The 16,246-nt window shown below is 38.4% G+C and overlaps 1 protein-coding gene across 3 annotated transcripts in view; it reads left to right on the forward strand.

Moving 5' to 3' along the window:
* TTN (titin) overlaps positions 1-16,246 on the forward strand; it is a 275,391-nt gene that overhangs the window by 54,028 nt on the left and 205,117 nt on the right. For 2 of the 3 annotated variants that reach the window (XM_061434167.1, XM_061434175.1), the window contains exons 45-47: positions 920-964; positions 12,247-14,997; positions 15,781-16,059. In XM_061434167.1, the coding sequence (XP_061290151.1) occupies positions 920-964; positions 12,247-14,997; positions 15,781-16,059 (3,075 nt within the window). Of the gene's footprint in view, positions 1-919; positions 965-2,059; positions 8,779-12,246; positions 14,998-15,780; positions 16,060-16,246 lie in introns of those variants that run through there. The other variant, XM_061434185.1, reaches the window with a different exon arrangement.

Here is a 16,246-nt window from a genome sequence, read left to right on the forward strand (position 1 = left end):
ATCCTAACGACATTCCATCTCCTCTAAATTCTGCATACATTTTACAAACACAGCTAATTTATTCCTTTCCCAAACTTTATTCTTACCTAGCAAAAGTATCGCAAATCCAAGCATTTACAAAATTACCCTTGGTTCAGACACTAAAAGTATTAAAACACTCAAAGAGCCCCAAATTAAAACAACCCATGAAATAAAGAGAGCATCATCAAAGAAAACATCACATTTGTCAGTAACTTTATGCCAGAGTCCACAAGGAACTGAGAAGCCAGGGCAGCAGACCTGCGGACTTGTGTCATGCAGACAGAAGAATGAGAGCGGTACCTGGATATCTGCTTCCTCCAGAAGCAACCCCAAGATGATTGTGTCTAAAGGCTGTGACTTTTCCTTATATAATAAAAGCAACTTTGAGCTGACGACTCTCTGTTTTGCTCTTTAATATATAATCGGACTTTGCATCACGTTTTAAAGGTGGTTTCAAATCAAAAGAGTTTTTACTAGTAGGAAACACTGAATTCTTTAGGGAAAGCTGAGTTAAAAGTGGCAAATTAGAAAATGCATGTTTCTTCTAAATGTGATATTTGTCTCTTAGCAAGTATTCAGTCAATAAGACAATTAAAAGAAATATTCCTATTGTTTATGGACTGCTTTTCTCAATGCATGTAAAAGGCATGGGGAATTGTGGAACTAAAAGTGGAAATTTCACCAGAGAACCTAAAATAAAAATGTTATAAAATCTTTCTGTCATCATCATGTACCTTACCAGCTCATTGATTTGTTTGGCATGGATTTTGAGGGGTGCATTTGGGGTATGTAGTTTTCTATTATTATAATAAAGAGAAAAGTGTAATTATATGAATCATGAATTGAGGCAGAAAGTATATGGAATTAATCATGAAAACCTCCTGTTTTTCCATTCTAGCTCCTGAAGCAATGTTGCATGAGCAGATTGAGATGGAGATGAAAGGTATTGTTACATTGAATGTGAGATTTAAATAGAAATTCTGAAGGATTAATAAAATCCTTGAGCTTCCTTCTGTTAGTATTATTGAGGAAAAATGACATAGATGTACAAATATATCTCTTAGAGTATATATTACTATGTCGCATGCCTGGTTTAATATGCTGATGGTTACATGCATTTCACAGTCATTTTTTTATGGTAATTTAAACTTTGTATTTAAAATTTATCAGCCATATTCAACTTCTTGTTTGCAGACATTTTCAATAGCGTGTATTAGAAAAGGTTTTCATCTTAATGCATGAAATCATAAGTAGAAGTTTGTCTTCAAAATCACAGTGAATTAAATTGAACAATAGATAATAACCTAGCTGTCATTCTCAGAATGCAATGTCATGAATGAATCATAATTGAAATGCTTATTTGTTTAGGATGTGTGAAAATGTTACATCCCCATTCTGGTTCACACTTCATGTGCAGACATCATTTTAACATTGATATGTCTCTTACACTGGCTTGCAGATAGCTGCCTTACGTGATCCTTATTGCCTGCTTTTCTTTGCATAACATCGTGACTTTATGGCTGTATTAGTTCGAATAAACGCCTTCTCATTTTATTTTATTTTAGCTAATTATTTATGGTCGTAGTTCTCATATATATTTCTTAAATAGTTAATTCTCCAAAAAAAATAATAATTTAATCTATAATCAAAAGGATCAGAAAGGGCGTTTATTCCACTCTCTGCAAGTCAGGTAAGATTTTCCCCTTAGCCATCAAAAGAACAAAGTTTTCCTGCTCTCAAAACAAATATGTACAGGAACATGTTATTTTGAAATGCATTTTTGCTTGTTCAAGAAGAAATTTCAGCAGTTTGAAGAAAAGACCAGACAACGAACGATTTTCGTGTCAGAATCTTTTAAACAGAGCATGGTGTTGCGTTTATTCGAACAAATATGGTGAGTGAATTTTTTTTTATGGATTTGTGAGAATCTGTAGCATGCACTTTATTTCATTTTCTATTTCGCAATTTCATTTATTTTCAACTTTTTCGAATACTGTGGAAAATAGTAAAATGTTTTCTAATTGAACTCTTCTTTTAGAGTCATCCTCTGAGGAAGAATCTGAGCATTCAGAAAGAGAGACCCGCGATGCCTTCTCAGATTCTGAAGACAGAGACCACAGCTCCACGGCTGCTAAAAGATACGCGAGTAGAATATCATCAACAAGCTCCTGGCCAGAATATTTCAAGCCTTCTTTTACCCAAAAACTTACATTTAAATATGTTTTTGAGGGTGAACCTGTTGTTTTTACATGTAAATTAATTGCCTGTCCAACTCCCAAAATGACTTGGTTTCAAAACAATCGACCTATCGCAACAGGGCTTCGACGGGTCATAAAAACAGAGAGTGATTTACATCATCACTCTTCCAGCTTAGAGGTTAAAAGTGTTCAAGACCGAGATTCCGGAAGTTACAGATTATTAGCAATTAATAGTGAAGGCTCTGCTGAATCAACTGCATCATTGCTTGTAATTCAAAAAGGGCAAGATGAGAAATATTTAGAATTTCTGAAAAGGGTAGAACAGACGCATGGAAATGTGGCAGCTTTAGCTGAAAGGAGAGAAGGGAGGTTGAAGGTTGACCTGAGGTTTACTGGTTCTCCCTTTAATAAGAAGCAAGATGTGGAACAACAGGGAATGATGCGAACTATACACTTTAAGACAGTGTGCCCTGGCAGGAAAACAGATTTAATGTATGAGGAAGAATATTTAGAAAGTAAGTCTGACATAAGGGGATGGCTTAATGTAGGCGAAAGTTTCTTGGACGAAGAGACCAAGATGAAGTTGCACCGTTTACGGGAGGCTAGAAGAATGTTGATGGAGAAAAAGAAATTATCTCTGTTAGACACATCATCTGAAATAAGTTCAAGAACTCTGAGAAGTGAAGATAGTGATAAGGATGTTCTGTTCTCTAGAGAGGAAATAAAAAGCAGTTCTATGCCTGCTCTAGCTGACGATAGGGAAGAGGTAGATAATCCAACCGAGGGCACTGTCCAGGATCTGCAGGTCCTTCCTAATTTAATGGATCAAAATGTGGAATCTGGAGAAGCTCCCACAACCTTTCAAACTGCTGTCAATGAGGAAATTCTCCAGACTGAAATGAGAATGAGCCAAGAGGCATTTCTGAGAGAAAGTCTATCAAGAGAACATTTATACAGTAAGAGTGTAGTAAATGAGACTACCCAAGCAGGAGAACAACTTGAAGCCATTATGACCCAAACCAAAACTGTAGAGTCATCTGAAGATACCATGAATGTAAGTAAGAATGAGGAAATATTTGAGACCCCTGAAAAGGAGTCTCAAGTTACTACACCATACACTGGTGAATCTTTTGGCTCAATTGTAAATATCCAAGAAAGTGAAGCATTAGATACTGAAATAAGAAAAGATGATGTGAGAGAGTTACAACACTCCACGTCTGTTAAAGGTGATGAATTTGAAACTGAACAGGAAGAAAAAGCCACAAGATATTTTGAAAATCCTTTCCAAAAACGTCTGCAACGTTGCCCACCTTCGTTTCTTCAAGAAATAGAATCTCAAGAAGTTTATGAAGGTGACAGCTGTGAATTTGTGTGTCATTTTCAAGGATACCCTCAACCCATAGTAACATGGTATAACAATGATATACCAATCCCACATAATCAAGGCTTTATCACTCAGACCTTCGAAAACTATTCAGTATTAACCTTTTCTTCTGTTCTTCCTCAAAATGAAGGTTTCATTACCTGTGTGCTATTTAACCAATATGGAACGGTAAAAACAACGAGTGTACTTAAAGTGAAGTCAAAACAAAGGCATGATGTGGAAGCATATAGGGTCCCAGTGTTGCAAGACTATACTGATGAGGAAGAGGAACTGATGTTGGTGTTTGACCAAGCAAAAGGCATCCCTCCTTCTCTAAGACAAGAGGGCCAAACAAACCTCCATATGTTAAAAACTAATGCACCAGTTCCTCCCTCTGAAGACACAGATTTGCTTTCCTTTCCTGTAGAAATTCAGATAACGGCAGCTACTCCTACCCCAGAACAGGATAGAGAGTCAAGAGACTTGTTTCAACTGGAGGAGTCAGAACCTAAGGCAACGCCTCAGGATGAGGCGACTCGCTCACCAAAACACAAGTTCGTATTCTCTTCTGACATTACTAACGAGCCACCAGAAGTGTTGCAGGAAATGCCACAACATGCCAGGTGTAGAGAAGGGGATTCCATAGTCCTTGAATGTTTACTGTCTGGTGAGCCTAAACCAGCGGTGACGTGGTTCCACAATGGAGTCCTGTTAAGGCAGAACCGGAAGTTTCAGTTTGAAGAAATTAATTGTTGCTACAGGCTATATATTAATGATGTCAATTCTCAAGATTCTGGGAAATATAGATGCATCGCTGAAAACAATTCAGGCACGGTTGAGAGTGTTTCAGACCTAACAGTGGAACCTGTCACTGACAGGGAATATAGTCAATTAGAAAATATGGGTGGAATTTATGCCAGATATTCCAAAGATCAACACATTCAGGGAGAATCTGTAAGGGCACATTTTTATGATTATCCAACTGGTTCTTTTACTCCCCAATCCAATATAAAAGAATATTCTGTAAGAGAGTATTTTCAAAGCCCTGAGACAGTTGAACAGATAGAGCAGAAAGTCCACGTTTCTTGTACATCTTCTAGAGAAAAACTGCCCAGATTTATGCAGTGCACTTCTAGATCCTTAAGAATCAACCAGCCTCTCCGAGCTGAACTCATACAATGGCAAGATGAAGGGGAAGAGGAATACGTAAATGAAAAATCAAAGCCACAGCAAGCAGAGGGGACTGTTTATCCATTTGGTGATGATTTCAGTGAAGTTAAAAATAGAAAAGAAGTAAGAAATTATTTTGAAAAATTCAGTGGACCGGAGAGGGAAAACGTGCCAGAATATGCCCAGACTGACTATTTATCAAATATCCTCTCTGAGAGACGTTCTGATAGTTACAATACAAAAGAATCATCTATCATTGTATGTGAAGAACCCTTTGGTGAAGAGAGATACTACCCAGGAAAAAAGGTGAGGCATAGAGTCATCGCATTTGAAAAGTTACAACAGGTAGAAAAAGGTGTTCTAGAAAAAAGATCTACCAAGAAACCATTTGTGAATCCTCCTCAAAAGAAGCTTGATGACAAAGACTTTCCATTAAGACAAAGAAAATCAAGACCAAGTAACCTACACACAAATGTGCATGAGGCAGAGGAAATGTCTCCAAACACTGAACAGGATTCGTCTAATACTGCAATGAGTTTAAAGCTACTTTCTTCTCAAACTCATAAGGAGTCTGAATTACAAGAAAGGGGACAACAGAAGGAAATAGCTCTTACGGATCAATCTGCAGCTTCTGAAAGGGCTGAATATGAAGCACCTGTTACATTTGACCTTAAGCAATTTCATGCTCAAATAGAAACTGCAGATGTAAAATTTCAAGAAGTAAGATTACATGGTGATCAACCAGAAGAAACTTATTTTCAAACCCAGCATCCTGCTTCTGAAGCAGCCGATGCTGAGAACCTTGTATTTGATCTGAAACAAATATATTCTCATTTAGGAGACCCAGCTAAGGAGTTTCAAGGGCAAAATCCTAGTCAAGAGCAGACAACACCATATAAAGAGGGAGTTCCTAGCCCTGAAACCATACAATCTGATACACAGGATACCTCTCAAAGCGTGCAAAGTAACATACTTGCAAATCCAGAGATTTCTTCCAGTATGGAGTTTTCAGATAGGACTCTGAGGGAGAAAAGTGGCAGTGATGAAAATGCCTTTTATTTGGAAAAACATATGCAGAAACAAAATTTAGAAATTTTAAATACTGATATTTCTCTTAAAACTTTTTCTGAAGAGATCTATAGTGAATCATGTACCCTACTTCAGAGCTCATCTGCTGATGCAGGAGAAACTGATACATCTGAGAAAAATGGAGATGGGAGTTTCATCTCACATTTGAAAAAAGCTGCAAGTGAGGAAAAGCTTTTAAAGATTTGTGAAACGGAAGAAGAACATACCTTGGAACCAGAGTTGACATCATTTCAAAAGCAAGATGGAGGCACAGAGGCCTATACCACTGGAATTCTGGGAGACCACACAGGTGATGTTCAGGAAGCAGACGCACTGCACAGGAAAGTGCCCTTCAGTCAGCGTTTTCCCTTCCTGGCGACTGAGGAACAGCAGCATCCAAACGGACAAGTGAGGGAAGAAACGGATGCCCCTGAAAAAGAAAAATGTGGTGAAGAAATTCAAGTACAGGATGAAACTTCTTTCTCCACCACTGAAAGAGAAAAGGTAGAAACTTGTTTTTCTGAAAACCCTCCTAAGTTGGATGAGGCGCATACAACGGAGGTGACGGAATCCGAGACTTCCCTGACACAGTACTTACTTGCTGCTGGAAAACATGAAGTTCCTGAAACTAAAGACACCAGGCACAAGGCAGAACGTGTTCAGACTGACTCAGTCACATCAATGGAGGTGGAAGAAGTAACTTTCAACACTGTGTATGAGTATTACAGCCAACAACAGGAGTCCCTGGGACGCCCATTTTCTCCTGAATCTGATATTTCCATTGATGTGGGAAGTGTCAGCAGTGAAGAAATCTCTGAGCTAGATCAGTTTTATACCCCACCATCCTCTGTTGAACATTTTGAAACTCCAAAGTCTCCTGATCTGTATTTTCCTCCTTTAGATACAACTAAAAAATCCTCAAGAGATTTAGGGGATAAGACTACTGAAAGAACCACAGCTCTAGAGGAAACTACTGACAGGTACTCAACACCTTCTGAAGGCGAGGTAGCAGAAAGATATTCCACACCCCCAGGAGAGACACTAGAGAGATATTCCACACCTCCTGGGGAGGCCTTAGAGAGGTACTCCACACCCCCAGGAGAGACCCTCGAGAGATACTCCACACCCCCAGGAGAGACCCTCGAGAGATACTCCACACCCCCAGGAGAGACCCTAGAGAGATACTCCACCCCTTTAGGAGGGAAAACAGCTGAACAATACTCGATTCCTACTGGAGGACCAAACCCCACTGAAAACTTTAAAAGGCACCCATCAGAGCTAGGAAGCGAGGACAGTCTGTCAAGTGAACAATTCCACACACCTACAGAAGACAGAAGCTCAGTCTATGAATTATGGCGTTCTGATTCCTTTGGCACACCCAGTGAAGCCGTTGAACCCAAAGACAATGAGATGCCTCCATCTTTTATTGAACCGCTGACCAAAAGGAAGATATATGAAAATACAACCTTGGGCTTCATTGTTGAAGTTGAGGGCCTTCCGGTTCCTGGCGTGAAATGGTATCGAAATAAATCTTTGCTGGAGCCAGATGAAAGAATCAAAATAGAAAGGGTGGGTAACGTGTGCTCTTTGGAAATTGCTAGCATTCAAAACGGAGATGGGGGAGAGTACATGTGCCATGCTGTGAACATCATAGGGGAAGCAAAGAGCTTTGCACAAGTGGACATTGTGCCCCAACAAGAGAGAGCAGTGGCACTGCCGCCTCCAGTAACACACCAGCATGTCATGGAGTTTGATCTGGAAAACTCTGCGTCAAGGACCCCTTCTCCTCAGGAAATTGTCCTGGAAGTTGAATTAAGCGAAAAAGATGTTAAAGAATTTGAGAAGCAAGTGAAAATAGTCACAGTTCCTGAATTTACTCCTGACCATAAAAGCATGGTTGTGAGCCTAGATGTTCTCCCATTGAATTTAGCAGATCCGAGTATGGCTTCAAGGGAGGCAGAGGACAAAGATTTAAAAATCGACTTAGAAGTATTCGAAATGCCTCCTCGCTTTGTAACGCCTATTTGTGATTTTAGGATTCCAGAAAACGCAGACGCTGTGTTCAAATGTTCAGTCATAGGCATCCCAACTCCCGAAGTAAAATGGTATAAAGAATACACGTGTATTGAGCCAGATGACCTTAAATATGTGATTAGTGAGGAGAAGGGAAGTCACACCCTGAAGATTCGCAACGTTTGTCTTTCTGACAGCGCGACATATAGGTGCAGAGCTGTGAACAGTGTAGGGGAGGCGATCTGTCGGGGATTCCTCACCATGGGAGACTCCGAAATGTCAGCTCTGGTGTCACAGAGAAGCAAAGTGATGTTAAGCAGTGTGAGGGAAGAGTTAGTCTTAAAGAGCAAATATGCAGACAGCTTTTTTGAATTTCAGGTGGTAGAAGGGCCTCCCAGGTTTATCAAAGGTATTTCTGACTGTTCTGCACCGTTAGGTACAGCAGCTTATTTCCAGTGTTTAGTCCGTGGCTCTCCAAGACCCATGGTTTACTGGTACAAAGATGGGAAGTTAGTGCAAGGAGCAAGGTTCAGTGCCGAGGAAAGTGGCATAGGATTCCACAACCTGTTCATAACAAGCTTAGCGAAAGAGGACGAAGGTGAGTACAGGTGTGTAGCTACGAACAGATCGGGCATGGCTGAGGCCCGTGCTGTGCTCACCCTCATTTAAAGTTCTCCATGCGGTGTGCTAGTGCCTCCGTGATGATGAGAACTGATGAGTGCTTTCACTTTTTCCAAATTATGTAGATCTGATAAGTTTCCAAATACATCTGCTCTATTTGAACACACTGCTTTGAAAAAAAAAACCTGGGAAAACACTGTCTCTATGTGGAAATCTCTTGTTTGTAACACAGGTAAATATTCTGTTATCTAAACTGCGGGATCATCACCTGTGTCAGTTCTGCCGTGAAGCATCAAGCACTATTAAACATCTCCTTGGCTACTACTTGTTGGCATTTCTGCTTTATCTCCCTTCCTCCTCCATAAAGTATGTCAGCAGCATGCATTCTCTTTTAGCAGATAAACTGTCTATGTAAACTGTGAAATGGAAGACCATGTCAGATGACCACACAGACAAATGGTAAGGTAAAATCTCTCTGCTCGGAGTAGAGGTCATTTTTTAAATAACCCCTTTTCATCCAAATTCATGCTTATTTACTCAGACTTTGAATAAACCAAACAGCAATAGAAACCAGCTTTGCCCCAGTTGGTAACTAATTCTATAATTTGTTTTACCTTGTAGTCTTAATATTTACTTTTAGCTCTTTAAAAAATATTTTCCTTATTAATATCCCTCCTCTTAAGCATTTTAACTCTTGCTAGTGTTGAAGGGACCAGTGGTGCTCTCTTGGTGATTAGAGTTCACCTAGACATTTGCAGAATATGCAAATATCTTTCCACTTTTGAAACTGCTTCATTTTCTCAATTTTTGAGATAACATTAAGTATAAAAATGCAGCTTTAATTTGATACTGGCCTGGGATGAGGAAAGTACTACTGTATCGCATTTACATATAAATTTTAAGCTGTAGCACAATTTCAGAATCTTTAAAATTAGAAAAAGAAGGTGGGATACTTTTAATATTGAGCCAGTATGGTAATTTGTATTTCAGATTATATACAAATAGTAAGATAATTAGCTTTCCTGTCATTTTCCTGAATTTTATTTTTAAAACTAGAAATTAATAAGCATTCAAATTTAAGATGTATCAACATATATGTTTCTAAAGTGACTCTTTTGGTTTTTCAAAATTATAGTAAATTCACAAAATTCTTAATGTACCTAGGTGCCACTGTGAACTAAATTTTCTCTCGTATAAGATATAATAAATACAAAGAAATTTAGTTTTCCTGTATAAAAACAAAGGGTTAGCCCCAAAGACCTCAGAGGCAATCATTGAACTCTGATTGTATGTCCTTCCAGTCAGTAGTAACTTCTCTTAATATAATTCAGAATGCATTTTAGCTTTGCCACAGTTGACAAGAGGAATAATAGAATGTAGTAATTAGATTGTGAAACTTTTCTTCTTCCCGCTCTATAAATTACTCACTATTAGCTTATGGCTGTTTTCCACCCTGAGTTGAGCAATGTTTACATACCATGATCATATTAAGTATACTAATTTTAATTGAATTGTAAAACATTAGTCATTTAAATTTTCAAAAGAATCCATATATCCAGTTATGTTTATTATGTTTCTTTCATTTGTCACATTTTTTATTCCCACGGTGGGAATTCCCTAAAAGCCTTTGAAATTAAAGAAGAAACCGGGGAGTATATGTAGGATCTAGACAGAGCAGTCAGGCTTGTACCCCACCCTCCTCACTGCCCCGCAGAAGAGCATCGGCTTTGCTTGCTTAGAGTCACCCATAACTTATCAATATAGATACACTGTTGTGGACCTATCATTTCTGTTTCAACCAATGAGCACACAATATCTGTGGTCATAATTATAGAGATGGTGTTAATATATCACATCATAAATCCCTGAAATTAAAGTAATTCTACAGTTTAGAGACTTGGGGATTTATTCTACTTTTAGTCACACAATGGATGTTTAAATAAATTACAAATTCAGGTTATGACAAACAAGCACACTTTACCCACATGTTATACAGCATCACAGTAATTCAAACTTGTTCTTAAAAAAAATAATAAGAAAAGTTTTATTGCCTTTTAGATTGGCAGAAAGAGCTTAAAACTATGCTTTTATGCTTATGAAAAGGTGGGTTTTATTTGATTTTGCTCATTAGAATTCTGTTAGTCTCAGGAGCATTGAACTTGAGGATATTCAAAATAGCAATGACTGAGTAAAAATAAGCCTTGCCCACAGTTGGCTTAATTATTGTTACAGATAATTAAATGGAATTTTTTATTTTCCAGCTCAATGGCATATACCTTAAAAGCCTGAAATATTAATTTCTCTTCTGCTAGATATAAAATTCATTGTACTACACATAGTAGAATCTAGACATAATTATTAGGTGTTACTACTGCATGTATTTTTAACTACACCTTTCATGTTGCAGCACTCTTGAATTTCACATAGTATCTTTTTATGGTTACTATACCACGTTTAGAAGAAAGGGAAAACACTGAAAATATTTCAACATGTTAGTGAGTAGGGGATTTTCACTATATTGACCTTCACTCCATTTACAGATACTTTGGGAGTATAAATGAAGGGAAAGTTGACATGAGTGATAACATTAGAGATTAAATGTGAAGTTAAGTGGTCATTGTGAAATTAATCAATGTTTTTACAACTTACTGATTGAAATAAATAATTGAGTATTTATAGATAAGTTTTATCAATATATTTATAGCCAACAGACACTGAAGTCTTGCTCTTTACTGCTTATACATTTGTATTAAGACATAAGACTGTTCCCTGTAATGCAAGTGGAGTGAACTAATACAATAGTCAAACTACTTTTAGGTAAAGTAATAAAACTATTATTAACAGAGCTGTTCTACATACCTAACAAATTTAATGAAAAGCTAATCTCTTGTTATCAAATTACATTTCTTTCATTCTGTTCATGAAACTTTAAAGAATATCTGTTATTCATTGCTTGTTTTTCTGTTCAATAAGACTGTATAGGTATTTCTTGTGCAATAAAATATAATCAAATTTTTAATGCTGGAGTTTTCTCTCATTTCTGATTCTCCCATTTTCTTAGCATAAGCCTCATTATAAAAGCTTTGCTGAAGTGATGTGGCAATTCACACAGGCAAAAGAAGCCCTGCATTTCTAGTAACTGAAAACAGTGGTTCTCTTACAAATTCAGATCAACCATTTTCTGTAGCCACTTATTTTTAATAATGGCTTCAGTTTATAAGCAGTAACTAAAACATAGATGTTTTATTTTGGAAATAAACAGTCTTTAATTTGACAATGATCATTCTTAAACTCAAGAAAATTCTAAATGTAAGAAATAATTATGGATCTTTTTAGTCATTTATTTAAATAGTCCTTAAATATTTTATTTAATATTTAAGTAATATTAAATGATATTAGTTACTTAATATTTATTGGAATTTTTAGTTAAAGAAATTTTAGTTAAAGAAAAATATTTGGATCCAGAATTCTTTTATTATAAATATTTAGCCAGCAGTTTTGCAAACTTTAGAATTGAGACTATCACAAAGGAAAACTCATAAGAACATCTTTAAAATTTATAAACTCTAACACTAATGAAATGGATTGAAAGTTGCGTCAGTACAGTATTTATAATCATATGATATAATAAGCTAAGGTTAAAATTTTAGAAATGTGCTTTTTGAAAAATCTCATGATAATTAACAATTTCAGGAATAAAGCAGAAGACGACTGTCAATTGGTGTGTAATTCTTTGACTTCTTCGTTTAAGTAAAATTGATAGTAAAATAATAATCATTTTTTCCCATACAGAGTTTTCTATTTCTCTTCTGTCTGCCGAAGAAGAAGGACCTCAAACCTCTAGCTGTGACCTTCAGTTATTTAATAGAAATGAAACACTTGAACCTTTGTCTGAACCTTCAGTTTATTCACCTAAATTTGATTCCAAAAAGGAGGGCAATGCCCCAGTTTTCATCAAAGAAGTGTCAAATGCTGAAATAAGCATAGGGGATGTGGCGAAGCTGTTTGTTACTGTCACCGGCATTCCCACACCCCAGATACAGTGGTTCTTTAATGGAGCAATGTTAACCCCTTCAGCTGACTACAAATTTGTGTTTGACGGTAATGATCACAGCTTAATCATTCTGTTCACCAAACTGGAGGATGAGGGAGAATATACATGTATCGCCAGTAATGAATACGGGCAGGCAATGTGTAGTGCGTATCTGAAAATAAATTCTGAAGCCGAGGGCCATGAAGAGCCAGAATCGGCAGAGAAGTCTCTGGAAAAGCTCCAAGGTCCTTGTCCTCCTTACTTCCTTAAGGAGTTAAAACCAGTGCATTGTGTGCAGGGACTCCCTGCCATCTTTGAATACGTGGTACTCGGAGAGCCTGCACCTACTGTTCTGTGGTTCAAAGAAAATAAGCAACTTTGTACCAATGTGTATTACACTATCATTCACAATCCTGATGGTTCTGGGACATTCATCGTCAACGATCCTCAGAAAGAAGATGGCGGTCTCTATGTCTGTAAAGCAGAGAATGTGTGGGGTGGGTCCACCTGTGCAGCAGAGCTCTTTGTGCTTCTGGAAGACACAGACATGACTGATGCCACCTGCAAAGCAGCGCCCACACCAGAGGCTCCAGAAGGTTTTCCACACACATCGGTAAAGGACCCTGCAGTTGAGACGTTTGACTCAGAGCAGGAAGTTGTAACTTTCGTAAAAGATGCCATTTTGAAAGCTTCTTTAATTGCAGAAGAAAAACAACAGTTTTCTTATGAGCATGTGGTTAAAACCAATGAACTAAGTAGTCAAGTTACTTTAAAAGCTGAGCAACTGCAATCCACAGTCATACTGGAACACGATATGCCCACTCCTGAAAGCACCAGAGAACTTCTTTCCATCAGTGGTACTATTCATGTCCAGCCTATCAAGGAACTACCTCCCAGTTTACAGCTGCAGATTGCCCAGTCCCAGGACACCCTCCCCAGAGAAGATACTCTGATGTGTCAAGAGCCTGAGTCACAGGTAGTTCTATCAGATACGGAAAAAATCTTTCCAAGTTTCATGTCCATAGAGGAAATTAGTTTGTCAACAGTTGAGTCTCTGCAAACTTTATTAGCTGAACCTGAAGAGAGTTATCCACAGCCATTAATAAAAGAAACACCAGCCCATTCATATCCGACCTCTGTGGCTGAGGAAGTACTTTTATCAAAAGACAAGACAGTGTCTGCAGTGGACAGAGGGCAAAGAGAGACTTCTCAAAAGCAAGAGTCGCAAAATGCTCTCTTCCTGAATCAGAACTTAGCTGAGGGACACGCACAAAGTTTACAGGGTCCTGACGTCACAGTCTCCAGAGTCTCTTCAGAACACACGTGCACAGAAAGTGAAATTTTGATGGAAAGTGTGGATCAACTGGATAGTGCAGGGCAAGATTTTGCAGCCAGGATTGAGGAAGGCCAGTCCTTAAGGTTTCCATTAGCATGTGAAGAAAAGCAGGTACTGCTCAAGGAAGAGCATTCTGACACCTTGGCATTGCCCCTGAACCAAACCACTGAGTATAAAAAGGAGCCTATGGCAGTAAATGGTGTGCAGGAGGTGCAGGGAAGTGATTTTCTTTCTAAGGAAAGTTTGCTTCCTGGTATTCCAGAAGAGCAGCGATTAAACCTGAAAACTCAGATCCGCAGTGCTTTGCAAGCAGCAGTGGCCAGCGAGCAATTGAGTCTTTTCTCTGAATGGTTAAGAAACATTGAACAGGTGGAGGTCAAGGCCATAGACTTTACCCAAGAGCCCAACTGCATTATGTGCACCTATCTGATTACCTCAGTGAAATCTCTGACAGAAGAAGTAACCGTCACTATTAAAGGCATTGATCCTCAAATGGCTGACTTGAAAACTGAACTGAAGGAGGCGTTGTGCTCTATATGTGAGGAAATGAACATTTTAACAGCTGAGGAGCCTGGAATTGAGAAAGGAGCCACAGTAGTCTTGCAGGAAGATGTTTCTTTTTCCAGTTCACAGCAGCTTAAAGCAATCACTGAACCAGAAGCTGAATCTAAGTACCTTGTCTCGAAGGAAGAGATCAGTTATTTTAAGGTGGAGAGTCAGGTCAAAGCTGTGGGTACCACAACTGCTTCTGCTGCTGTTTCTGATGAAAAACAGGATGAGCTACCAAAACCATCAGAGGAAAAAGAGAAAGTCTCTGAAGGTGGTACTGAGGAGGTTGGTACAGTAGAGATACAGGAAGCTGAGGATGAGGAAGACAAGAAGCTCGGAGAAGATGGTCCTGATGTACAGACGCCCTTGGTGGACACAATTGCCGAGGAAGGTGACATCATAAGCCTCACGTCATGCATAACAAACGCCAAAGAGGTGAATTGGTATTTTGAGAGTAAACTGGTCCCTTCAGATGAAAAGTTCAAGTGTTTACAGGATCAAAATACATACACGCTAGTCATCGACAAAGTAAATAGAGAAGAGCATCAAGGGGAATACACGTGTGAGGCCTTGAATGACAATGGAAAAGCAACAACGTCAGCAAAACTCACTGTAGTCAAAAGAGGTTGGAATTTTAAGGATTCAGTGGATCAAGCTCTAACATTCACTGGGTTGTAGTGATTTAGGTTTCATCACTGAGTTTTCACTTACCTGCCATTGCCAGAATTTATTTAGAGTAAAAATGAAATCACAGACATAATCATGGTTAGTAACTCTTCTCCTTTTTCCTTACTGCCTTGCTGGGTGGTACATTATAGTTATCCTGCTATTTATTTTAAAAAATTAATGTATTTTCATATATTTCATAAAACTGATAAATGTTTTCAGTCTATTTCTATATGAAAATACTTTAATGATATGTAATCAAAAGCTGTCAGTGAACACCTAGTTACCCTGAAATCGTCAGTCTCGTTCTTAAATTCAAAATAACCATGATTAATTGTCTGTGTTTCTCATTTCGATGTCTTTTTTTTTTTTTTTTTTTTGCTATTGTTTCACTACATCACTTTATTTAGTACATCATGTTTCTTTCACGTTATTCTGAGTTTTCCTAGTCAGCATGGTATATTAAAAAAAAATATCATGTTGTTATGCATGTAAGCCAAAGCATCACATGTTTCACAATTCACTGGAAAATAACAATTGAATATGTTGAAAGCTGCTCATTGTCTTCTTTTGCCTTCAATGATCTTTCTCATTTTCCAGTCACTTGTCTTAAACTGCTGCAATCCATCTCACCAATTTCCAACTGTTTTACTCCATTAACAGCAACCAAAGTTAGAAGGAAAAGAAAAATGTGAGGTGCCTAGTAAGGAGGCGTGCTAACAGCCTCTGCTTCCCTTTGCAGCTGCTCCAGTGATCAGGAGGAGAATTGAGCCCCTGGAAGTAGCCCTGGGCCACCTCGCCAAATTTACCTGTGAGATCCACAGCGCCCCCAATGTCCGCTTCCAGTGGTTCAAAGCTGGACGAGAAATCTATGAAAGTGACAAGTGTTCTATTCGGTCTGCAAATTACGTCACCACCCTGGAAATCCTGAGAACCCAGGTTGTTGACTGTGGCGAGTACACCTGCAAAGCTTCCAACGAGTATGGCAGTGTCAGCTGTACAGCCACACTGACTGTGACAGGTAAATGCCAAACGCTGACACAGATGTCGTTCCATTTCATATTATTGCCTATTTGACTTCCACACAGGTGCAGGAAGTGTGTGTTCTACCAACTGGAGAGACCAACAGCAACGTGGTAACACGGTGGCTCCTGCAGAGCCTATGAGAGATGAGAAATGTTTGTTTCTCATTGTTTCTCTTGTTTAAG

The sequence above is a fragment of the Bos javanicus genome, chromosome 2, assembly GCF_032452875.1.
Source record: "Bos javanicus breed banteng chromosome 2, ARS-OSU_banteng_1.0, whole genome shotgun sequence".
NCBI classification, from domain to species: Eukaryota; Metazoa; Chordata; class Mammalia; order Artiodactyla; family Bovidae; genus Bos; species Bos javanicus.